Source organism: Narcine bancroftii, chromosome 8 (genome assembly GCF_036971445.1).
Source record: "Narcine bancroftii isolate sNarBan1 chromosome 8, sNarBan1.hap1, whole genome shotgun sequence".
NCBI lineage: Eukaryota > Metazoa > Chordata > Chondrichthyes > Torpediniformes > Narcinidae > Narcine > Narcine bancroftii.
This window is the reverse complement of record NC_091476.1, coordinates 71,380,273-71,406,764: the sequence shown is the minus strand read 5'-3', so window position 1 is coordinate 71,406,764 and position 26,492 is coordinate 71,380,273. Positions and strand designations below refer to the sequence as shown.

The 26,492-nt window shown below is 43.5% G+C and overlaps 1 protein-coding gene and 1 long non-coding RNA gene across 2 annotated transcripts in view; one reads left to right on the top strand and one right to left on the bottom strand.

Moving 5' to 3' along the window:
* The window catches only part of LOC138741777 (uncharacterized), a 28,984-nt gene extending 5,710 nt beyond the window's left edge, over positions 1-23,274 (bottom strand). Inside the window, exons 1-2 of the long non-coding RNA XR_011343753.1 lie at positions 23,194-23,274; positions 4,052-4,115 (exon numbers count right to left, since the gene is read on the bottom strand). This is a non-coding gene — a long non-coding RNA (uncharacterized lncRNA). The remainder of the gene's footprint in view (positions 1-4,051; positions 4,116-23,193) is intronic.
* Positions 17,828-25,373, top strand: LOC138741775 (prokineticin receptor 1-like). The gene is made up of 2 exons (XM_069896062.1): positions 17,828-18,659; positions 24,167-25,373. Exons 1-2 carry the CDS (start codon positions 18,214-18,216, stop codon positions 24,840-24,842), a joined length of 1,122 nt encoding a protein of 373 aa, XP_069752163.1. The 5' UTR covers positions 17,828-18,213; the 3' UTR covers positions 24,843-25,373.
* The last annotated feature ends 1,119 nt before the right edge of the window (positions 25,374-26,492 follow it).

Sequence of the window (26,492 nt, the reverse complement as noted above, 5' to 3'; positions counted from 1 at the left end):
GGTCCAGACGGCATCACTCTTGGGATCTCAGGACCACACAAGCTTCTCCACCACAAAAAGGTGACAATCCATGGAATTAACACCTGTTACTTTGCAGACCAGCAGCAATAGAAATTCACCAAGGCAGTGTTATATTGAAAATAATTGTGTGTGTGTGCGCACGCATTCCCCAAAACGTTACAGCTTAAGCACAATTCTGGAAAATCCTTTCTAAAGTTCAGTCTTTGATATCCTGTGTTAAAACTCAGGCTTTTAAAATGATGCTCAGAAGAAATTACGAAGGAGGTGAGACACTGTGATCAGACTGCTGATGACTCGCGAATCCTTGTTGAGTTTCTTCCAGATAAATGTTCTTTCAAACAAATGGTTGTCACAACTCCCCCTTTCCTTGCATAGGGGAAACGAAGTGTGCGACTTCTGTGATGCTTCCAAAACCCAAGCACAGGGCAGAAGAAATGACAATCACAATGGTTACAATTCATTGCAGGAATTACCCAGAGATGGGTCAATCAAAATGATCACGGGGATTCCCTTGACAAGGAGAACCAGCAGAATTGTGCATTTGACACAAAGTCATTTCACCTCTGTATGCAATCAAAAATGATTGGCTGATCAATGCTGAAATTTTGTTTCTTTAAGTGTCTGTCCCAAACACATGACTCATAATCATATGTCTCTCTTCTCATCTTTTTTTTCCTGAATAAACAAAGCATTACTTTGTTTATAATGGTGCCATGCAGTCAGTAAAAATGTGAAATATGTGAATGTTTCCATCCTGCACCAACTCACCAAATTAACACTCACTACCTTTTGACTGTTGGTCTGGACTCCTCCCCCCACCCCCTTTCTTTCTCCAGCCTTTAATTAAGATGCCTGTCTGCTTTTTTGCTTGGTACGTTGAAGGGCTGAGGCCCGAAGCGTCGGTAATATATCACTGTGAGTTCCTCCTGTGCGTTTTTACTGCAATCTCAGCTTCTGCACTCTTCCAATGTTTTCATCCCATTCTGTAATTGACCTTTACCTTGCCACAAAATTCTGTAGACACCGTGGTTGAAGTAAGATCACAAGATGCTGGAGAAACTCAGCCAGTCAAACAGTCTCCTTTATGTAGCAACGGTAAAGATACGGAACCCACGTTTCGGGCTTGAACCCCTCTTCAAAGTTTGTAACTCCCATTCTGTATTCAAAACAGTATCAGGTTTCCGTGATTGTGTCCACAGAGAGCATGTACCAAAGTCATGTTCAGGAGATCAGCTTTAACTGCACATCTGTTTTAATAAATCACCTGTTGTTTTGAACATCAACTCTGCGTAATTCTTCTATTTTGCTGCTACAATCCCCAACTCCTTTGATTTTCTCATGTTCAATACTCAATGCCAGTCTCGAAGGTACATATGTCTTTTAAATTTGTACAGCGCGGTAACAGGCCCTTTCAGCCCACGCTGCCCAATTACACCCAATCAACCTACAACTTCTGGTACGCTTCAAACAGTGGGAGGAAACCAGAGCCCCTGTGGGGAAAACCCAGGCAGACATGAGGAGAACTCCTTACAGACAGCGCAGGATTGCAATCTTGGTCCCGATCGCTGGTGCTGTAAAGGCATCACGCTAACCGTTCCGCTATATACTCTGGTTCTCAATCTTTAAAACGGACGGAGAACAACGGAAGGAATTTTTAAAATTATTGCAAATTAAAAATCTGTTCACAGGGCCAGAGGTGACAAATGAGATTGGGAACAGAAATTGGAGACATTCTGGCAGAATGGATGGAGATTAGAGGGCTCAGGAGACGATTACATGTGTTCAGGGGATGGGGAATCGAAATTGTGAGCAAAGGTTTCAACTACAAACAAAAACAAGCTGGAAAATATTGCATAGACGACATCGATGGTCAGAGCTGACGGGTCAGGTGGATCAAAAGCACGAGGACTGAATTTCAAAATATGGCACAGTGCAGGCCCTTCAGCCTTCAATGTTGTACCAACCTATATATTCCTACCAAAAAATAATACTGAACTCTTCCTACTTCATAACCCCCTATTTTCCTTTCATCCGAGTGTCTGTCTAAGTGTCTCTTCCATGCCCCTATTGTTCCAGCTGCCACCCTGACCCTGGTAAGGCATTTAAGGAACTCACAACTCTCTTTTAAAAACAACTTACTCCTGATGTCTCCCTAAACCAGTGGTTCTCAACTTTTTTCTTCCCACCCACATCCCACCTTCAGTATCACTGTACCATTGGTGCTCTGTGATTAGTAAGGGATTGCTTAAGGTGGGACGTGAGTGGGAAGGGAAGGTTGAGAATCTAGACCCAATTGTTACCGAAATATTTTGCTTGAGAAAAATTGTCATTGGCCATTTCCTTTGGAGTTATGAAACGATGCACATGATTAATACATTGGTTTTCAAACTTTTTCTTTCCACCCACATCCCACCTTAAGGAATCCCTGACTAATCACAGAAAACTTTCCTCACCACTTTGTACAGATGACTTTGGTGCTTGCTACTCCCACTCTGGGAAAAATGCTGGGGGAATCTCAGCTGGTCAAACAGTGTCCTTCATGTAGCAAAGATAAAGATGCATAACTAATCTTTCAGGCTTGAGCCCTTCAACCACGGTGTCTGCAGACATTCAAGTTTTGCTCGTATCACTTATTTCCCAATCCAGGCAACATCCTGGTGAATCTCTTCTGCCCCCTCTCCAGAGCTTCCACATCCTTCCTGTAATGAGGTGACCAGAACTGAACACAATACCAAAGATTTGTAGAGTTGCAACGTAATCTCTTGACTCATGACAAACATAAACCATGCAAAATCTGATCCTGAACAAATCTGCTGAGACCCAGGTTAAGGTTCACATGACGAATGGTGATCAACTTATTTAAAGCTACTAAATTGTTCAACCGTCCCCCAAAACTCCATCACTATGATTGACACACGTCCATTCTACCCTGAGGGCCTGCGCTTGTCTGATGGAGTAGACCATTCACTGCCCCATTGGAAAATATCCTTGACCAACTTAAAAATTCCACGAGCCAAGATGGCGACACCCATGATTGGCAGCAGCCACAAGGGGTTGCAGACTCCAGGGGAGTGGAGGACCAGTCCAGGGCACCAGAAAATAGGGAGAAAGCCCCCACTCCCCTTATCACTCTGTTCAAAAAGAGGAGACGACGCATGGGGCAAGGGCCACAGTGGTGGACCAGTGAGGGGTCCTGCGGCTGGAGAGCGCACGGGCGGCGGGCTGCTGGCAACTCAAGGAGTGGAACCTGCGCAGCCTGCTGGAGACTGTGGTTGGGGATTTCACACCAGGCGGCAGACTGCTGGAGACTGGCTTAAGGTGCACCAGTTATCGGAACCGGGACCAAGGGCTTTGAAGGTTTTTCGGGCCGCTAGTAGTTTGGACTGGACTCTGTGCGGCCGCGGTGACTTTGACAGCGCTAGAGGCAAATCTACAGATACTCGGTGACTCTCTTTTGCTTCTCTTTCTCTGACTGTAGGAGGAACTTCAGGCAATTTCAGCCAAAGGTGAATTGTCTGCCTTTTGGCAGACTAAAGCAAATTCAGTGTAATATTGCATGGTCTTTATGACAATAAAAGAATCTTGGATCTTGTGTCTCTCTTAGAACTGCTTTCAAGTTCTCTCACAAACACACGCATCCCCTTCATCACCTTTGTCCGTGAAATATCGTTCAGCATATTCATTCTGTGGCATCCTCTTCCTCTCTCAAGTCTTCCCTCCTGGCCCACACCCTATTGCCCAAATGCAGTCCAGCCCCCATCCCCTCCCCTCTCCTTCTTCCCTTGGCTTTCACTTTAATCTTTTCTTTACATTTTTTAATGCATTAGTAGGAACAGAGCCAGCTTCAGCAATCTGAACACTAGACAGCAAATTTGTTTCCCCCAAGGGTTCGTTTGCTGAAAATAAATTGGGAATTATGATAGACAACTTCGAGCTGAACAAAGAGATAATTTCCAATTTGCTGAATCACCTAGGAAGTTGGAGAAACATTAAATTAACTTTTATTGAATTTAGCATTAAGTGTACTCACCACAAATGTTATAAAATGTATCTCAGCTGCTGCGACTTGATGAGATTTTTCTGTTGCATTGAACCTGAAGATAATAAATACTACTGTTAATTACACTCCCTGTGCTATTGCCTGAAGAACGTCCAGCAACATGCATTCAATCTATGATCAGTGTAATACACAGCATCTGTCTATGTGAGCTGCTTCTATAGCCTGTCTGCATTTATCCTAACTAAGTATGCCCAGGCCTAAGACAATATTTACACAGCACCTGCATTGAGTGCAGGCCCAGGAATGGTTGGACTGACCAAAACAACTTGCTTTGTGGGAAAAATATGACTGGCAGCAGCCACAAGGGGTTTCAGCTGGGGAAACAGAGGACTGGCACTGGGCACCAGAAAACAGGGAGAACACACCCCCCCCCATCCCCCCCCCCACCGATTTGAGAAGGAGAAGCAGAGAGGATGGACAATGGGATGGTGAAACAGCAGACCACCGAGGGGTTTTGTAGCAGAACACACAGGCAGTGGGCTGTTGGAGACCTTGAGGTGAGGAAACCGCTCAGGTTGCGGGCTGTCGAGGGGTTCACACCAGGCGCCGGATCACTGCAGACTGGCTGAAGGGGTACCCAGGTGCTGGAACCGGGATGCGAGAGGATGCAAGGACCCTGAAGGGTTCCTGATCGTGTCGGAAGTTTGTATCTATAACTCGGGCTGATAATGGTTTGGACTGGACTCTGTTTGGCTGCGGGGGCTGCGGGAGGTTTGGAGGTGAATCCACAGATACTTGGTTTCTCTGAGGGCAATTTCTGCCGAATGCAAATCTGTCTGCCTTACGGCAGGCAAAAGCAAATTCTGTGCAATATTACACTGTCTTTGTTACATGGCAATGAAGGAATCTTGAATATACGAGTAAACTTAAAGTATGACAAAAATCACAAAATAGGTTATAACTTTAAAAATGGTACGTGATTGGAAAATTTTACACTGTCTTGTGATCACCAGCCCAAAATCCACTCAAAAGTGTTCAGGAAGCAAAATCTTCACTGCTCAGTTGTTATTTGTCTGGTTCTGACAGTGTTAAAAACGTGAAGCTCCCTTGAGGTGAAGTCGGTGGGGGAGGGGCACGGAGTGTTTAAAACTATTTAGTTGTAGAGTCCCCCAATGTTCCCCAGCTCACGGGCAGGGTCACCGTGCATTTTCCTTTGAACCAAAAGCCAGGTGGGGTTCACGAGTTCTCAGCATTACCTTTGGAATCGAAGGTGGGACTTCTCCTTTAAGACGTCGGTGAGTCGGCTCCTCCTGGAGTCAGACACACAACAGCTCACTAAGTGGACTGGGCAACACAGCGAGCAAGATCTCTGGAGTTGGCTGAGGGGACGAGGAGAGAGAGTGAGAGAGAGAGAGAATTTTCCAGCTGCAGGAAAAGATGCAAATTTAATGCCACTGGAGCATTTTACGAGAAAGAAGAAAGGATTTTCTCCCCTGTAGGAAGCAAGTCTCTGAGGTACGTGTCTGGGCTGTTCAGAAGCAATTGAATCCTGAACTCATGGGTTACATTGGGCCACAGAAGGGAGAGAGATTTGTTGTATTTTATGTTGCTGAATTAAGCTCATGTTTATCATTACCATCCAATTGTAAAGTACAACTGGCCGAAACAGCGTTCTTAGCTCCTCAGTGTGAAGACATGCAAATACATATATAGGCACTGCATGTATTTATATCCATTACATAAGTAAATATCATTAAATAATAGTAGATTCTCAGAGGGTTTTGTATGAGCAGTTCATCAGTCGCTCATCATTCTCTCTGCCCATGGGATCCTCAGCCTGGTGGTGCTGGGTCTGATCCTCCTGCATCTCTTGCCCCGAGGGAGCAGCTGAAAGATGCTGTTTGCGGAGTGGAAGCGATCCTCGATGATTTTGCGATGCCTTTTCAGTCAAGGATCCCGGTAGATCACGTCGATGGGGTGGATGGGGAAGGAGACTCCAGTGATCCTCTCTGCTCTTATGGTCTTGTGGATTGACCTCCAATCCATTTCTCTGCAGCCACTGTCCCCACACTGTGATGCAGCCGGCCGGGACACTCTCGATAGAGCTCCTGTAGAAGGTTGGTCAGTAGCCTTGCCCGCCTCAGTCTTCTCAGTCGCCGTAACACCTCCCTGGCAAGTTGTGTGTCCAGGGTAGGTCACTAGTTAAGTGGAGGCCAAAAAATTTGGTGCTCTCTACTCTGTCTCTCCAAGTGTAATGGAGGGTGGGCCCTAGACATCCTGATGTCCACAATCATCTCCTTTGTCTTGTCCATGTTGAGACCCGGGTTGTTACTGTCGTGCCATTTCACAAGATTTTCCACCACTTTCTCTGCAGGGCGACTCATTATTGTTGCAGGCGAAGCCGGCGACCCGTCGTGTTGTCTGCAAGCCCAATGATGCTGTTGGAGCTGGACTTGGCGATGTGTCGTGGGTCAGGAGCGGGCTGAGCACACAGCCCTAAGGTGCGCCTTTAAGTTAATTTACTGTCAACTCTGAGCACTCGGCATAAATTTCCAGAACAGTCAAATGACTAAGAATAGAAAAATAATAACTAAATGAGTAGCGAAGGGGCTGCCACCAACCTCTTCCAAAATCCAGCCTCCCAGAACACCCTTCTGTTATATTGAGCAGTGAAAACGATTCAACTACCTGGTGCAGGAAGGTAAGACTTGGTCAGTTAACCTGATGGATTTTTATTTTAAAAAGCTCTACCAGAAAATTTTTAAAGAACACATGTTATTTTGAGTGAAGATGCAAAAGACGTGAGCGAAGAGTGATAAATAACCCTTGTCCATTTGTGGATGTTGTGATGGTGAAAGTTGCTTTCTTCCTTGGAGGGGCTTGGTTTGGGCAGGGTTATAAGGTGACACCTGATCACTAACATGACCCGATCAACCAGCTGGAGGAGGCAGCTCAAGTAACCAGAGGGGACATTTAACAGTGGCCACCCATTTCCACTCCCTGTCCCATTCCCTTGCCAACATGTCTGTCCGTGGTCTCATGTAATGCCAGACTGAGACCGCCCGCCGACTGGAGAAACAACACCTGGGCACCCTCCATTTGTTACAAGCCCAGAGGACCCCAAAACCCAGCAGTAATAGATATTCACCAAGACAGATGGTTACTTAAACAAAAGTTGCTTTTAATTATCTTTAAACATGAAAACAGAATCAAAACTATTAACTTAACTAACCTAACTTAACCCCCGTGCATGTAATGTGTGTGTAAGGTCAGAAAAGTTCTTTGGTTCACTGTCCAATTTCACTTCTCATTCCTTCAAGTTCACTGGTTGCAGGCAATTCTTATACTGTGCACAGAATTTAATATCTATAAAGTTCACCAGGCTTTGGTGCTTGAAAGGTAAATGGTTACCGCTCAGGAAGGTTCTTGTCGGTTTTCAGAGAGAGATTTGTTGTATGCTGGACACCCAGCCACTTCAGTGTTTTGCTGAAGAAACTTGCCACGTCAGGGTTCTCCAGATGATAACCTCTTTCTTTCAGGCCACCACAGAGTTCCTTTTTGTTTCTCTTATTCAAAGTGAAACATTAGACAGCCAGTCCTCTCTTCTTGCATGAACCACAGGGGCTTTGACGAGGCTGAACTAAGCACTCATAACCCATCTTCCAAATGGGGTTTTCCACAAGCTTGCCAGCTTGTCCTGTTCCAGCCGCAACTGCTGCTGCTAACTGTAGCACTGTAGAACTGATCTGTGTGTGTGTGTGTGTGTGTGTCTCTCTCTCTCTCTCTCTCTCTCTCTCTCTCTCTCTCTCTCTGTGAGAGAAAAACCACATGACCCTCCTCAAACAGCAAGTTCCTCTCCAGACACAATGCCGTTTTGTAAACAACAATCCATTAGTGAAGTCTCCTGGGCACTCTCCAAAGCTTTTGGAAAGGCTCTGAGGCCCTGACATGTCTGGCATGAGCAGAATTCCAGTATTTTAAATAAGATCTGTTTTAAAGGGTTTGTATGTGACCTATGTTATCTCCCAAAAACATATCTACATTCTGTCACATATTTAAATTTTTTAATTTAGACATACAGCCCGGTAACAGGCCATTTCGGACCATGAGTCCATGCCTGGAATGTTTCAAACAGTGGGAGGAAACCTCACGCAGACACAGAAAGAACATTCAAACTCCTCATAGACAGCACGGGATTCGAATCCCGGACCCCTCCCCTTGCCAGTGTTCAATCTTTATTCTGACACCTTCCTGATCTTTGCTTATCCTTTGAAGAAGGGCTCAGGCCCGAAAAGCTGGCAATATATCTTTACCTCCTATGGACACTGCGAGACTGGCTGAGTTCCTCCGGCGTCTGCAGACTTTCGTGTTTCACCCCGTACGTGAGACTCAGCAGAATGCCAGAGGTGGACAAAGGCACCCCGAGGATCTTCATTTGATGGACACTTGGGAAAAATGAGGAGCTGATGCACAGGTAAAATGGGCTGAAAAATGCAGATAAGTGTGAGGTGTTGCATTTTGCAAGGGCAAACCAAGAAAGGACCTACACGATAAATGGTCAGGCACTGAGGAGTGCGGTAGAACAGAAGGATCTGGGAACACAGGTATACAATTCCCTGAAAGTGGTGTAACAGGTAGACGAGGTTGTAAAGAGAGCCTTTGGCACATTGTCATTCATTCAGACAGAGTAAATGTAGGTGGGCTTTTCCCAATGAGGGTGGGTGAGATACAAACCAGGGGACATGGGTTAAGGGTGAAAGGGGAAAAGTTTCGGGGGAACATCTTCAGAGAGCGGTGGGAGTGTGGCACGAGCTGGCAGCTGAGGTGGTGAATGTGGGCTCAATTTTAATACTTCAGAAGAATTTGGACCGGTACATGGATGGGAGGGGTATGGAGGGCTGTGGACTGGGCGCAGGTCAGTGGGACTAGACAGAATAATAGTTTGGCACAGAGTAGAAGGGCCGAAGGGGCCTGGTTCTGTGCAGTAATGTTCTATGGTTCTAGACGGGGGTTGTGATGCCCAACAGATTAACCGCCCTGATGATAGTAAATTCATGCCCTTAACTCTCATGCGTGTGCCAACCGAACTCCAATATGCAAACTCACCATGCATGTGCCAACCGAAGACTCGCGCATGCGCACAAGAATCAAGATGGCCGCGCCCGGCCTATGGACCACGGGACGCCGACTAACAAAGTAAGTATGCACATTTTGGCTCTTACATCCCTTGTATCCCTGTTATAGTTTGTCAAATACAACATAAACCGTGTAAATTTTATGTTTTCCTTTAACTGTATTTATTTTTTTTAAAGTTTGGTCATATGTGTGGATGGGCGCAAGCAGCCTAGGTCACGTCGGGGAGTACCTGTATTCCCTAGAGAAAGGAAAGCTGAGGGGTCACCTTAAGACATCCATTCTCGACGGGGGCTAAACGGCGCTGAGGGTGGCCCACAGACTGAAACCATAAAATAGTTTTTATGTCGACAGTAGAAGTATAATCAGTAATTAACGTCCCAAGTAGAAGCCCTTAAATAAGTCCCTGCTTGAGTTTATTGTTGAGGAGTCTGGTAGCAGCTGTTCCCGTGAGTCTTGTGGCACCGAGACCACTTTTCCTGATGGCAGCAGCGGGAACAGAGCGCGCGCTGGGTGGGCGTGGACCCTCGATGACCGCTGCCACTGCTCGCTGACAGCAGCGCTCCCTGTCGATGATCTTGATGGTGGGGAGGGTTCTGCCTGTGCTGGGCAGCACCCACACCCTTTTGCAGACTGTGGTGTCCCCCACAGCAGACTGTGATGATGTCCAGTCGGCGCACTTCCCACCATGCCCCTGTAGAAATTTGCCAGGGTTTCTGATATTGCGCCAAACCTCCTGAGGAAGTAGAGGCGCTGACGTGCTGTCTTTATGGGGACATCTGATGACCGTGATAAGCTGGCACGTGGAACTGACAAATTGCTTTATTACTAAACAAGGAGGGATGGAGAGAGACCAACCTTCTGAAAGCTACCCCCCAAATATTGTCGTAATATTAGACCAGGTGCTATAATAAAACAGATGTAATATTACTTGAAATTGCCTCAGACAAAGATTCGCCATAAGAATTGCCTGGCGCCCCTTAGAGTCAGAGAAAGAGAAGCAAAAGAGGGTGTCCCCCCAGGGTCACTGAGCATCTGTGGATTCGTCTCCAGTGCTCACAGTCCCTGCAGCCGCGCAAGACTCCATTCAGTTCAGATTCAAACCTCCAACATGACGAGGAAGTCCTCCTTGCCTTCAGCACTCTCTCAAATCCCAGATCTGATACCTGGTCTCACGAGCCAGTCGCCCACAGCCTGTGTGGGTTCCTCGCCACAAACTCCCTCACTGGTCCACCCCTCGTGGTCACCGTCCTTGCCGTTGCTTCCTCTCCTTCTCCACGGTGGTGTTCTGCCTGCAGCTAATCCCCTGTGCCTGTCCGCTGCTGCCCCCCCCACCCCCGGAGCCCGCAACTCCCCTCGCAGCCGAACACAGGCGCTGCCGTCTTTGGGGCACAAACCCTGTGGTCGCCGGGTTTTTAATTGAAACACCGTTGGCTCCTTTCACAGGCTGCTTGAAGCCGTCAGAAGTAGGACTGGGCAGTAGGACCTCGCAGAGGAGTGCTGGGTCTCCGCTCCCTGGTCTCCCCAGGCCCGCACCTGCCGTTACAGCAATGCCTCAAAGGGAACCATAGACATCACTGGCCACAGATGTTGGGAAGAGATTAAAACCTATTAACTACAGTAAAAGCCTAAAATCCAGACTGCTCAGGGATTGGGTCAGTCCAGGTTCTCAGGCAATACTTCATAAATCAGAGTTGGGATGGCATGTTGAAGTTGTAGAAGGCATTGGTGAGCCCAAATAGGGAATATTGTGTGTAGTTCTGTCCACTGAATTATAGGAAGGACATCAACAAAACAGAGAGAGTGGAGATTTAAGAGAATGTTGCCGGGGTTTCATGGTTTGTGTTACAGGGAACGGTTGAGCAGGCTGGGACTTATTTCCTGGACCGTAGAAGATTGATAGAGGTATTTAAAATTATGAGGGGGACAGACAGAGTCAATGTGGACAGGCTTTTTTTCCGTTGAGAGTGATGGAGATTCGAACAAGAGGACATGGGTGGATATTTTTTTGAACTTTATTTATTCGTTCAAAATAGAGATAATAAGTAACATATATAACAATAAACAAAGCATGAACGTTATATTTTATGTATATATATAAAAAAACAAAAAGAAAAAAGAAAAAAAAAGGAAACCCCCCCCCCCTTCAGCCAACTCTCCTAAGGAGAGCCATAAAGAAAAAAAATAACGAAAAGTGAAACATACATTTTAAGATCTAATCAATGTAAATCAAAATGTAAATATTCTGAATATAACAGCCACTTATTAATAAAAAAACACTATAATTATCACGTGAAACATATGTAATTTTTTCCATTATTAAACAATATTTCACCTCATTATACCATCTATTAATATCAATCATATTCACATCTTTCCATGTACTAGCAATACATTTTTTCTCTACAGATACCGGTAAATATACAAAAGCAAGTTCAAATTTATCTAGTCCCAGACCTTTCAGAGGTTGCAAACTACCCAATAAAAATACTGTTGGATCTAAAGGTATTTTAATCTTATACAGGTATTCCAGAAACAATTGTACTTTCTTCCAAAAAGATTGTACGTGGCCAAACAGCATGAAAAAAAGTTCCAACAGCATCACCACATCTAAAACACAAATCTGATTCCTGAAAACCATATTTTTTCAATTTTTCAGGTGTTAAGTATAATTGATGTAAAAAATTATAATTAATCATCGCATAACGTGCATTTATCAGTTGAGTTACACTATCATAACAGATTTCTGACCAATCATCCTCGGAAAAAATAAAACCAATCTCCATTTCCCATTTACCTTTGGATTTATCCCAACCCTTTTTATCCATATTATCTTGCAATATTTAATACATAACTGAAATATAACTCTTCTCTGGTACCTTCATAAGGAAAGTCTCAAATTTAGTCATTTCAGGTAAAATTATATCTCTACCAAACACATGTTTTACCAAAGATCGAACTTGAAAATAAGGGAAAAAGAATTCTTATCAATACCATTACTGTTTCTCATCTGATCAAAAGATAAAAATTTACCCTCTTTAAAACAATCTCCCAAATTTTCCACACCTTTAAATCTCCAATGTAATAAACTTCGATTATGTATTGAAAAAGAAATAAGTTGATTATTATACAACGGAGTCAAGGTCGACAATTCACCACTAGAACCTATCATTTTCTTTTTCTTTGTCCATAACTTCATTAAATATTTTAGTATAGGCACATTATGTTGCTGTAACAAATTTACATTCCATCTAAACAAAAATTAATGTATTTCAAATTCAAAAAATATTTGCCATCTCAATTTTGGCCCAACAAGGGGGCCGTTCCAAATCCATCAATGAACTAATAAATTTAAGTTGGGCTGCTTCATAATAATTTCGCAAATGTGGTAAACATAATCCCCCTAGTTCATATTTCCAAGTTAATTTATTCAAAGCTACTCTTGAAAATTTACCTCTCCATAAAAAGTCCCTAACCATTTTATTCAAATCTTGAAAAAAAATATTATCAAGTAAATACGGAATAGATTTAAATAAATATTGTATTTGTGGAAAAAATATTCATCTTAATTGTACTTATTCTACCCAATAAATTAATGGGTAAATCTTTTCATTTAATCAAATCAGTTTAAATTTTTTATTATCGGAACATAATTTAATTTATATAAAGATTGATAATTGACATCCATAATTATACCCAAATACTTAATTCAATCGGTCCATTTCAAGTTAAGAATGTTCTTATAAGCTGAATAATCTCCTTCACTCACCGGTAATATTTCGCTTTTTTCCCAATTAACTTTATATCCAGAAAGACGTCCATATTGTATTAAACATTCCTTCAAATGCAAAAGTGACTGCGCTGGGTTTATTAAATACACCAATACATCATCGGCAAATAAATTAATTTTATATTCCTCATCTAAAACTTTCATACCTTGTATCTGTGTATTCTGTCTTATCAACTGTGCTAAAGGTTCGATCACTAATGCAAACAAAGCTGGTGATAAAGGACAACCTTGATGAGTAGATTGGGTCAGTTTAAACGGTTCCAAAATCAAACCATTCATCAGTACTCTGACTACCGATTTTCTAAGTAAAGCCTTAACCCAACCAGTAAAAAAAGGACCAAACTTAAATTTCTCCATAACTTTGAACAAAAAATTCCACTCAACTCTATCAAACGCTTTTTCGGCATCTAAAGATATCACCATCGGATGATCTGAAGATTGTCGAAATCTATTAATCAAACTAATCAGACATAAAATATTATCCGAGGCATAAGTTGATCCATATGAATCAGCTTAGGTAAAAACTTAGCCAATCTATTCGCCAAAATTTTAGCTATAATTTTATAATCGACATTCAACAATGAAATTGGTCTATATGAAGATACTTTCAAAGGGTCTCTATCTTTCTTTGGAATTACTGTAATTAAAGCACTAGAACAAGACTCAGGCAATTCATAATGTTCTCCAACCTGGCTTAGTACATCTCCAAACACTGTAGAGAGGTCATCATAAAAAACTTTATAAAATTCGACCGAGAATCCATCATCACCAGGCGATTTACCATTCGGCATTTCCATCATAACCATTTTAATTTCCGAGTCAGTAAATGGTGCTTCCAACTCCTGTATATCTACATCCTCTAATGTCGGTAAGTTCAACTGTGATAGAAAAAGATCAGTCGATCTGTTTTCTTGTTTTCCATCAGATGTATATAATTTTTAATAAAATGAACAAAATTCATCATTAATCTCGCAAGGTTTATACGTAATAAACAAATTCCGTCTAACAGCATTAATAGTCCTCGAAACCTGTTCTTTCTTTAATTGCCATGCCAATACCTATGTGCTTTCTCTCCCCATTCATAATATTGTTGTTTAGTCCTATTAATCATACACTCAAATTGATAAGATTGCAAAATATTATATTCCAATTTCAACCTGGACAATTCTATTTTCTGATCTTCTGTAACATCTCTCTGAAATTCCTTTTCTAACTCACTAATCCATTTCTCTAACTCAAGACTCTGATTTAATCGATTCTTTTTTATTTTAGAAGTATAACTAATTATTTGTCCTCTCAAATAAGCTTTCATAGTGTCCCATACTACAAATTTACTTGAACAGAATTAGATTTTTCTTTCAAAAAGAAATTAGTTTGTTCTTTCAAAAAATCAATAAATTCCACATTTTTAACAGCATTATATTAAACCTCCAACAATAACCCACTTGAACTTTCTCAGGAGTTATATATGTAAAGTATAACAAAGAATGATCCAAAATCACCCTACTTTTATATTCCGCTTGTTGTATTTTTCCCTGTAGATGTGCCGATACTAAAAAAATGTCAATCCTTGAAAATTATTCATGTTGAGCTGAATAAAAGGAGAAATCCTTCTCTGTCGGATTAAGACGTCTCCAAATATCCACTAAATTGAGATCTTTCATCAACGCTTGAACCTGAACTGCAATTTTAGATTTCTTAACTTTCTTCGGAGATTTATCCAATAAAGGTTCCAAAACACAATTAAAATCACCACCAATTAAAACATTCTCATCAGCCTGACCCAGATATAGAAATGCATCCGAAATAAATCTTCATTTGGGGCATAAATATTAAGTAAAGTCCAAAATTCACTAAAAATCTTACAATTCAATTTAAGAATACATCCTGCCTTTTCCTCCATTGATTGTAATTCAAAAGATAAATTTTTGTGTATCAAAATTGCTACACCTTTAGCCCTAGAGTTAAATGAAGAAGAATATACATGCCCAACCCAGTCCCTCTTCAATTTCATACTTTCTTTGACATTCAGATGTGCTTCTTGTGAAAAAGCATCATCAATTTTCATTTTCTTAATATACTCCAAAATACGCTTAAGCTTAATCGGACTGTTTAAACCCCGAACATTAAAAGTAGCAAACTTCAACTTTGACATATCCACTAATATTACTAAAAACTAATAATATCGATATATAAAGATTCAAATCAACGTAAATAGGCCCTCCAATAGGATAAAAAGAAACCACAAATTAAAAACTAAATAAAATAAAATGAAAATAAGTAAATAAATAAATAGAGTGATTTTAAAAAAACCCAAAATAAAACTACCAAGAGGTAGTAATCCCCAAACAAAACTTGGGTGTGGATCACCCACCAGTGGCTGATGACTAATAGAACATAGAGTAAATCTCTCCCTCCCCAGCCAAACAAAGAATGACAACAAAATATCATAATGGCATAAAAATAAAGTAAGAATAAGAAAGTTCTTCTATTCATCCAAGAGATTCCAAACTCAGTGACCCCATTTCAAGAGGAATTGGACTCTTTCCATTCCCATTTCTCCCATTTTACCATTTCTTCCATTTCCAGAACAACCAGATTTTTCTTTAGGAGACAATGGTGGACTATGTCTTTGTCCTCTTACATCTGGCAACGAATCAGCAAAAATCATTGCTTCACGCTCATTCTCAAAAAAACTGCAGATTGAAAGTCTCCACAAAACACCTTCAACACTGCCGGATAGCGAAAAGTAGACTTATAGCCTTTACGCCACAAAACTTCTTTAACTGGATTAAATCGACGCCGACGCTGAATAACCTCTTGACTCAAATCAGGATAGAAAAAAACTCTACTATTCTGAATCATTAACGGAACTTGCCGTTGTCTCGCGTTTTGCACTGCTAGACGAAGTATCGTTTCTCTGTCCAAATAATTCAAGCATCGAATTATCACGGGTCTCGGTGGTTGACCAGGCAGAGGTCTTCTTCTTAAGATTCTATGAGCTCTTTCCAATACCAGACCTCCAGAGAAAAATTCCTGGCCCAGTATTTGTGGAATCCATTCAGTAAAAAAACGAAGAGGATCTTGATCTTCCATACCTTCTGGCAAACCAACAATCTTCACATTATTCCTTCTACTTTGATTCTCCAAATAATCTACTTTCCTCTATAACTCCCTCTCATGTTCTCGCAATTCTTTAACGGATTTTTCCACCTCCAACACTTTTTTTGTATTAGAAGCCACTTGTTGTTGACATTCCAAAAAAACAGCCTGAAATTTTAAAAAATCTTCACAAGATGCTTCCACACGTATTTTAACTGTATTCAGTTCCAAACTTATCCTTTGAGTCATTTCATTCAGCATGGGCTGAATTACAGCGTTTAGCTGTTTGCATTGTAATTCAGAAAAACTCAGCCCTGCTTTCTCTTGCGTAGTGGCAGAACCAGGTAACTGCAGCTCCTGCTGCATCTCAACAACAGGCAGTTTAACAGTTTTACTGCGGGTCTGGACTCCCAGCGACGGCACGCCGACTTCCTCAGGGGTTCGACGCTGGTCTCCCCCCGCAACACGTTGTTGTTGCAAAAACTCACGGAAGAGATCAAGATATTCAGATTGGAGTACTTCCTGAGGCATTTCACGCAATGGAGTCGTCTTCTTGCGTGCTCCCTCCATTAAAGTCGACAAGCTGCCAGAATCGGGATCCACTTCGGGGGCACATGCACCTTCCTCCTGAGAATGGGTAATTCCAGTGATGTCCTTCTCCTGGTGAGTAGTCATTTTTTTCAACTCACACAGGCAATCTTTGTGGCTTAGGCATGGAAGAAAGTAAACCTGAAGTTGTAGCAGACTGTTTAGGCCCTAAATCTTCAGCACTCCAAAAATGTAGTTTCTTCTGCACTTGAGGTTTAATCTTTTTACCATTAATGGCCATAACAGTTCCTTAATACTTTAAACTAAATTTTAAAAAGTTTAAACTTGAAAACAAAGAGTTAAAAACAGGTTCTTAAAAGTCTGGCCAGAGAGGTCGAGATTACACGTCTAGACTCTACGCCATCTTGCCACGCCCCCCGACATGGATGGATATTGAAGGGGGAAAGGTTTAGGGGAAACATGAGGGGGAATTTCTTCACTCAGAGGGCTCGATTTTAATATTTAAAGGAAACGTTGGATAGGTGAATGGACGAGAGGGGTATGAGGTGGGTGCAGGTTAGTGGGATGAGGAGGAAGAAGGTGTTCGGCTTGGACTGGAAGGGCCGAATTGGCCTGTTTCTGTGCTGTAATTTTTATATGGTTATAAGATACTTTTACAATTCAAATTTAAGGTGGTAAAATGATTTAAAATTAAAATTTAAGGTGGTAAAGAGATGAACAGGTACATTTTGATAGTTTACAGCATGCCTCATTTATCAAAAGGAGCAGTTTTTAAAAAATAGTCAACACTTGACCAAAATGTAAACAATTATTTTCACTACAAAAAAAAGGTGTGAAATGTGTGAAATTATGTTTAAAAATTAATATTGTGAGAGAAAAATGCAGTGCTGGTCGGCTTAGCGGTTAGTGCAGTGCTGTTACGGCGCCAGTGACCGGGACCTGGGTTCGAATCCTGCGCTGTCTATAAGGAGTTTGTACAATCTCCCTGTGGGTTTTCCCCGGGGGGGGGGGATCTAGTTTCCTCCCGCCGTTCAAAATGTGCTGGAGGTTGTAGGTCAAATTGGCCGGTACGGGCTCATGGACAGCCCTGTTACGGTGCTGTGTGTCCAGATTTAAATTTAAAATAAATTTTTTTGTGATAAGATCACCTGCGTTAGGCGTGGCCACTTTCTGCCACTGTGCATCTGTGGCGCTTATGCGCACACATGAAAAAAATTGGAGCGTCCAGATTCTTGGGCGGTCCAGACCTTTGGCATCCGGATCCTTGAATTTTTACTGTTGTTGACATTTTGCTTTCACTCCCCAGCTGACTAAGATGAACATGGGCTCTCCTCCCACCACACTGGTGAAGGATTTACCTCAGACCTGAGTTGAAGAAATCCCTTACTCAACGGAGCCCATGGTAACTTGGTTGTTAGATGGAATCTGCTTTCTGAAAACCAAGACAGCCAAGAGCTCCGCAAACTGCGAACTTTAATAAAAAAGGCTTTCGTTGCACAAGCAGAACGTTATAAGTTCTAACCTTCCAGAAAATTCACCCAGTGCCGTACGCAGAAGCGTTAAGTTTCTACAAGAGGAAACGCACGAGGCCGTGTTCCGTGCTTTCGAGAGATTGGCCATGGTGACGTTCTGCGCCAACCTGTTGCTTTACAATGATTTGAGTTTGGCCGACACTGGCGCCCCTTGGAACGGGAGCTGTGACTATGAGCAGTATGTGACATCCGATGCAAGAGAGGAGGACGCTGGCAAGATCTACCAGGTCAGGGTTGTGATCGGCATCGTGCTGGTCTGCATTATGCTGGTCTGCGGCATTGGAAACTTCCTCTTCATCGTCGCTCTGGCCAGGTACAAGAACCTGAGGAACATCACCAACCTCCTCATCGTCAACCTGGCCATTTCCGACTTCATTGTGGCTATAGTGTGCTGCCCATTTGAGATGGACTATTACGTGGTCAGGGAGCTCTCCTGGAACTTTGGACACGTCCTCTGCTCCTCAGTGAATTATCTCAGAATGGTCTCCCTCTATGTCTCCACCAATGCTCTCTTGGTCATAGCAGTTGACAGGTGAGAACTTTTCCTCATGGCAATCGGTTCTTTTCGTACGATTTTTCTCTTCCAATCTGGCGCTACTGTCTCTCGATTCCATCCTCTCCTCTGCCCAGTATGTGGAAGGCGGAACCAGACTGTTCACAACTCAGCTCCATGACATCAGATGTCACTCCTGAAACCCTCCCTACCTTAGCTGATCTTCCATTAAGTTCCTGGGTGGCCTCCGATGTTCATCCTTCGAATACTAAAGATTTCCGATCTATCATCAGAGAACGTACATGACATCACATACAATCCCGAGATTCTTTTTCCTGCGGGCGCGGCAGAATTACCACTCGTTGGTATTCCAAAAAAACTACACAACGTACACAGGTAAACAAATAAAAATGTAAACACGCCGTGCAATACAGAGAGAAAAAAAATCGAAGTGCAAAAGTTAGAGTCCTTAAATGAGTTCCCAGCTGAGTTTTCCGTTGGAGGGGTAGTAGCTGTTCCTGAACCTGGTGGTGCAAGTCTTGTGGCACCGATACCTCTTTCCTGATGGCAGCAGTGAGAACAGAGTGTGTGCCGGGTGGTGTGGGATCCTCGACGATCACTGCTGCTCTCTGACGGCAGCGTTCCCCGTCAACGTTCTCTATGGTGGGGAGGGTTTTGCCTGTGATGTTCTGGGCTGTGTCCACTGCCTTTTGGAGGGCTTTGTGTTCAGGGGTATTGGTGTCCCTGCACCAGGCCAGTCAGCTCACTTTCCACCACATCACTGTAGAAATTTGCCAGGGTTTCTAGTGTCATACCAAACCTCCGCAAACTCCAGAGGAAGTCAAGACGCTGACGTGCTTTCTTCACAATGCCACTGGTGTGTTGGGTCTAGGAAAGATCCTCTGAGATAGTGACTCCCAAGAACTTAAATGTGCTCACCCTCTCCACCTCTGATTCCCCAGTGATCACTGGATCGTCCACCTCTGGCATTCTTTTCCTGACGTCAACAATCAGAGCCTTAGTTTTGATGACATGAGTGCGAGGTTGTTGGCACACCATTCAGCCAAGTTTTCAATCTCCCTCCTGAACGCTGCCTCATCCCCTTCCTTTATACAACCCACTGCCGTGGTATCGTCAGCAAATTTGTAGACGGTGTTATTGTTAAAGTCAGCCAAAACTGTCCAAGATTTCTTAGAATATCGAATATTACAGCATAGTACAGGCCCTTCAGCCCATGATGTTGTTCTTATCCATATATACCGACCAAAAAAATTTAAATCCTCCCTGCCTCATGATTTATTTTTCTTTTATCTAAATGTTTGTCTAAGAGTTTCTTAAATGCCCCTAATGTTCCAGCCTCCACCACTACCCCTGGCAAGGCATTCCAGGCCCTCACAACTCTCTGTTTTAAAAAATAAATTACCCCTGATGTCTCCCCTAAACTTTCCTCCCCGCACTTTGTACAGACATCCTCTGGTGTTTGCTACTCCCGCCCTGGGAAAAAGACGCTGGCGTCTACCTTCTCTACCCTTCTCATACTCCATTGTAAACCTCTATTAAGTCACCCCTCATCCTTCACACCAAAGAGAAAAAAGCCCTAGCCCTGCTAACCTTCCCTCATAAAATGCAGGCAACATCCTGGTGAATCTCTGCACCCTCTCCACAGCGTCCACATCCTTCCTGTAATGAGGTGACCAGAACTGAACACTAGACTATAAGTGTGGTCTCACCAGAGATTTACAGAGGGGGAGATGCTATCGGAATAAGTGATCTTTTTTTAAAATAATTTTTTATTTTTCATACTGTGAACCATATCAGCCAAAATATGCACAAATGTTTCTCATTAAATATACACAGTGGCATTTTCTCCCTTTTTTCCCCCTTTCCCTCCCTCCCCTCTTCCCACCCCCCTCCAAAACCCATAAATAATCAACATATACAATACAATAAAACCATAAAACAATATCTTGGAATAAGTGATCTTGAGGTTGGCATTTGTAGATGGACCTGACCTGGTGTGTGTCAGTGGAAGGATGATGAATTGTTCGGCTTGAGGTTAAGATTGAAGATTCAAGGTTTTTTAATTATTGTCGTGTAATAACACAGAACATCTAATATTACACATACTTGAGTTACGAACCCAGAGGACCCCAAAACCCAGCAGCCATAGATATTCACCAAGACAAATGGTTACTTAAACAAAAGTTGCTTTTAATTATCTTTAAACATGAAAACAGAATCAAACTTTAACTTATCACTATTGATTTAACTAACCTAACTTCACCCCCCTTCTAATTCTAAGCACATGTGTGTGTAATGTGTGTGTAAGTTCAAAAAAGTTCTTTGGTTTACAATCCAGTCTCACTTCTCATTCCTTCAAGTTCACTGGTTCAGGCAATTCTTATACTGTGCACAAAATTGAACCTGTATAAAGTTCACCAGGCTTTGGAACTCGAAAGGTAAATGGTTACCGCTCAGGAAGATTCTTGTCGGTTTTCAGAGAGATGTGTTGTTCCAGGACATCCACAACTGACGTACTTCCATCAGCCACTCCAGAGTCTTGCTGATGAAACTTGCCCAGTCGGGGTTCTCCGGTTGATAACCTCTTTCTTTCCACTACAGAGTTCCTTTTTGTTTCCCTTATTCCAAGTGAAACATTAGGCAGCCAGTCCTCTCTTCTTGCATAAACCACAAGGGCTTTGACCAGGCCATCTTCCAAATGGAGCTCTCCACAAGCTTGCCAGCTTGTCCTGGTCCAGTCCCAGCTGCTGTCTGTAACACTGTACAAGTGATATCTCTCTCTTTCTCTCTGAGAGAAAGCCTGTTTGACTCTCTCTGCTTGCAAAACCACACGACCCTCTCAGAACAGCAAGTTCTCTTGCAGACAGCAGTAGCTGACATACTCTTATCTGTTGCCTTTTGTTAACAACAATTCATTTGAGAAGTTGTTTGTGCACTCTTCAAAAGCTCTGGATCTGCTACGACTACCATGGGACAGAGCTCCAGTATTTCATATAAGATCTGTTTTAAAGTGTTTGTATGTGACCTACTATAACAAGCCTTTCCCAATTTATCCCCCTAAAACCTATCTATGTATATATTTCTATACTCTGTCACCCTGCCTATATCCTGTTGTATTCTACTATAGCCTTCAACACTGTCCACAACATCTCCAATCTTTGTATCATCTGTTAAATTAACCATCTATCCAGGTCATTTATAAAAATCTCAAAGAGCAGGGGTCCCAGAACAGATCCCTGCGGAACTCCACTAGCCACTGACCTCCAGGCAGAATACTTTCTGTCCACTGCCACCTTCACTCTCTGCCTGTAAACCAGTTTGGAATCCACACAGCCATGGATCCCTTGCTCATGAACCATAGAGCATTACAGCACAGAAAGTAGCCCTTCTAGTCTGTGCTGAACTATTTTCCTGCCTAGTCCCACTGACCTGCACCCAGTCCATACCTCTCCCATCCATGTACCTGTCCATATTCTTTTATATGTTAAAATTGAGCCGCTTTCACCACTTGGCTGGCAGCTCGTTCCACACTCCCAATGTTCTCAGTGTGAAGAAGTTCCCTTTGAACTTTTCCCCTTTCACCCTGACTTTCTGAACAAGCCTCCTGTGGCCAAATGCCTTACTAAAATCCATACACACCACATCTACCACCCTGCCTTCATCAATTTCTCTTGTGACATCCTCCAAAAAAATCAATTAGGCATGTGAGGTACAACCTTCCCTTCAGAAAATCATCTGATTGTACCTCTGACGAATCAGCGTTCTCTGGTCCTCGGTGCAAAACACGCAACCAGACACAACCCACATACAGACAAATACATATACAGGACAAGTCTTTCATCTATACAAATAAATAAAAGTTTCTTTGTACATATGAGTGTTTCGGAGGGTGAGTGCGAGCAGTTCTTTTGGTCGTTCAGCGTCCTCGTTGCCCACGGCAAGAAGCTGTTCCTCAGCCTGGTGGCACTGGCTCTGATCCTCCTGGATCTCTTCCTCCAACGGGAGCAGCTGAAAGATGCTGTGTGCGGGGGTGGAAGGGGTCCTGCATGATCTTCAGACAATGATCCCGGTAGATCAAGTCACTGGGGGGGAGGGGGGAGACTTCAGAGATCCTCTCTGCTATGTCATGTAATAATACAGAAATCTAATATTACACAAAATGTTATTTTGCCTGTGTAAGGCAAAGGGTTGCCGTGAGCATTGCCTGGTGCCTCTGACAGTAAGAGAAAAAGAAGCAAAAAAAGTCCCTTCAGAGACACTGGGCTGCAGCCTCACAGACCCCTCCCAGTTCGATCCATTGGCAACCCAGATGCCCCCTCAGGATGGAGTGTCTCATCCAGTTCTGTTATCTTCAACTTCCAAAATTTAAAACCCTCACCCTCATCTCATTTCCTGGCCACTTACCCCATTACATCCCCGCAGCCCTCTCAGAATTCTTTGCCCGTTCACTTTTCCGACTCAAATGCACCTGGTTTTGTCATCTGTCACCATTCCTTTAGGTGCCGAGAACTCAGCCACCACCCCTCATCGTCTCTGTAAAAACAAAAATCACCTCTCAAGCAAACACGGATTTCAGCCGATCGACTATTCCCTGCGGCGTGGTATCACTTTACTTCTGATTAAGCTCTCTCTCAAGGGACTTTGAAGCATTTCACTCTGTTAAAGGTCAAACTCTCATTTGAAGTTGACAAACAAGACAGCAAACCCTTGGTTATGACGCGAATGATCTTAATCTCTATTGGGCCCAAACAAGAAGGACAAATCATCTGTGACTTCTGGACATTGATCTTCTAAAAGTCATTTGGAGGAGAAAAAGAATCACAGATTTTTTTTTTAATAGCAGCGATTCCCGACATTCTCAATGGAGAGGGATCAGCACCTTTAAAGGGGGCTTTGGACAGAAACCATATTTTTTACATAGTCGGTTGATGTATGGAAGAAACCAACTAATCTCGACTTCTTCACAGGGAAAGGGACCCATAGACTTTGAGCAGACCCCCAAGGGGGCCATAGCCAAGAGGAGGTGGAGAGTATGGCTGCTGTACAAAGTTCCTAAAGGGCAATTGGGATTAAAGCCATATCCCTGTCCTCAGTTGTTGACTGTGTATCAAATGCTCGTCCAGAAACTTTTTGATTGTGCGAAGATTTCTGGGAGTTCCAGGAACCATCCACGTGAAGCGGTGTCTTAAAAAAGCAGCCTCCATCCACAAAGACCCCCCACCACCCAGCCATGCCCTCTTAACTCTGCTACCATCCAGGAAAAGGTGCAGGAGCCTGAAGACGAGCACAGGGACAGCGTCTTCCCCTCTGCCACCAGATTCCTGAATGATCAATGAACCACAGACACGGCCTGACTTTTCATGCTCTATTATTTTATTTTTGTAGTAATGTTGTAAGATGGTTATGATGTGAATGTTGGCACTGTGAGGCTGCCACAAAATCCTGAATTTCATGACTTGTTCATGAGAATAAGTTCTGATATCCAACACCAGCCACTCACCTCCACTTTCTGGCTATGCTCGCAGGTACCTGGTGATTGTGCATCCATTGAAACCTCGGATGAAGTTTCGGACGGCTTACTTCGTCCTGATTGCGGTGTGGGCTGTCTCCTTGGTCATCTCCATCCCCTCGGTCTACTTCACGACTGAGACCACCTTCGACGCCTTCCCCAGTGGCGGAGGGAAGGTATTCTGCGGGCAGATCTGGCCGGCCGATGAGGTTCTCTTCTACAAGTCCTACTTCCTCTTCCTCTTCATCCTGGAGTTTGTTGCTCCTGTAGTGACCATGTCCCTGTGCTACCTGCAGATCAGCAAGGAGCTGTGGTTCAAAAGCATGCCCGGCGTGCAAACCAGCCAGATCAAGAAGCGGCTGAGAGCACGGAGGAAGATGGTCCTAGTCCTCATGGGCATACTGACGGCGTACATCCTCTGCTGGGCCCCGTACTACGGCTACGCCATTGTGCGAGACTTCTTCCCCAACGTGCTCTTGAGGGAAAGGCACTCGATCACAGTGTACTACATTGTGAAGTGCATCGCGGTGAGCAACAGCATAATAAACACCCTCTTCTTCATCGCCGTGAAGAACACCACCATCAAGTCAGCGAGAAGGACCCTCCTGCAGAACTGCAGGGCCACCCTCGTGCAGGACAGAACCACCGCGGTGCAGGAGGGCCGCACCTCTGTCCTGCCAGTGTCCGAGTGACGGGGAACCACGTGGCCATCATGCGCCCTGCAGTAAGGCAGCGCAAAGCACCAGCGGTTTGATCTTTGGTGACGATTGTGCCCAGATCTTCAGATGTGTGGCAGCCTTGATATAAATTAGGAGTGAACCACAGAAGTCTGCAGATGCTGTGACTGTGTAAAACTCAGAAATGCTGGAGGAACTCAGCTGGTCTTGGAGCTGGGATTCACTAGAAGGGTGCTGTACTGACGACTGGTCCTGCCTCCTCCCCCTAGGGCCCGTCAGAGGGGTTTTGGGTTTAGGTGGGAAACCCGGGTTATATACGGGCCCAAGGGGGTGGAGCCGGGAGGCGGGACCAGTCATCAGTACAGCACACTTCTAGTGAATCCCACACAGTGTCCATAGGAGGTAAAGATAAATTATCGACTTTTCAGGCTTGAGCCCCTTCTTCAAGGAATGAACAAAGAACAGGAAGGCATTGATATTAAGACTGAAGTTTGGCTGGAGGAGGGGTCCAGACCAACAAAAGGTGTTAATTGGATATGATGAGAGGAGAGGTGAGAATTGATTTTGGCTCTGAGAAGGGAGACGAAGGGGGAAAAGGTGGGGGAGATTGGGGGGTGGGGAAAAGAAAGGGTGGGTGGGAGGTTTAATAGAAACCAGAGAAGTCGATGTTAATGCCCTCTGAATGGAAGATGAGGTGTTGTTCCTCCAATCAGTGGGTGGTTGTAGTAATGTAATGTAACACTGACTGCTTGCTATTGGTTATGACTGTAGATTGGCTCCACCCTACTGGTATAACAGATGGTGCCACTTATCCCACTGGACAGTAGAGGTGGCTTCTTCTGTTAATAAAAGCCTATAGTATGATCCAAGTCTGGTCCATGTCTCTGGCATATTAATCACTTCTTGCCAGTGACTGGCGGGGAGACTTTTAGATTTGAGAGCTTTCCAGATTATGCCATTGCTGCATTCAACTTGCCCATTTCCCCTAGGATGGTAACTGATAGTATGACTATGACGTACTCTATCATCCAGGAAAATTCAATGATCCCCCGGATACCCTCTCTCACGCTTCTTGTGCGAGTCTGCAGTTAGACAGGTTACAGATTCTCCATGAAGGACTGTGCTACCCGGGGGTAGGTCACTATGTGAAAAATCTCGATCTGCCCTATACTGTGGAGGATGTGAGAACCCTAACTGCATGATGTCCTATCTGTGCCAAATACAAACCACGTTTTCACAAACCCTCACCTACTTCATTGATCAAGGCTTCTAGACCCTTTGAACGTCTCAGCGTAGAATTTAAAGGGCCACTGCCTTCAAATAAGAGAAACATTTATTTTCTTAGTGTTATTGATGAATTCTCTCGTTTTCCTCTCGCTATCCCTTGTACTGATGTTTCTGCTGCTTCGGTAATTAAATGTCTTGATTTCATTTTTAGCATTTTTGGTTACCCAAATTTCATTCATCGTGACAGAGCTTCGGCAATTTCTTCTTGACAGAGATATTGCCACAAGTCATACTACCAGTTATAACCCTCAGGGAAATGGGGCAACTTATCATGTAAGTCATTGGGGTGGCCTCGAAACTCTCTGAGACCGACGCAGAATAATTGGTGAGGGCTCCTGTAAGCTGACAGAAGAAGCCTCCTTTGCAGGAGATAAGAAT

Excerpts from the sequence above, each read along its gene's own strand:
- LOC138741775 (XM_069896062.1), top strand. The coding sequence starts at position 18,214 with ATGGTGACGTTCTGCGCCAACCTGTTGCTTTACAATGATTTGAGTTTG. Across the intron at positions 18,660-24,166 it reads TTGGTCATAGCAGTTGACAG|GTACCTGGTGATTGTGCATC; the intron begins GTGAGAACTTTT and ends CTATGCTCGCAG.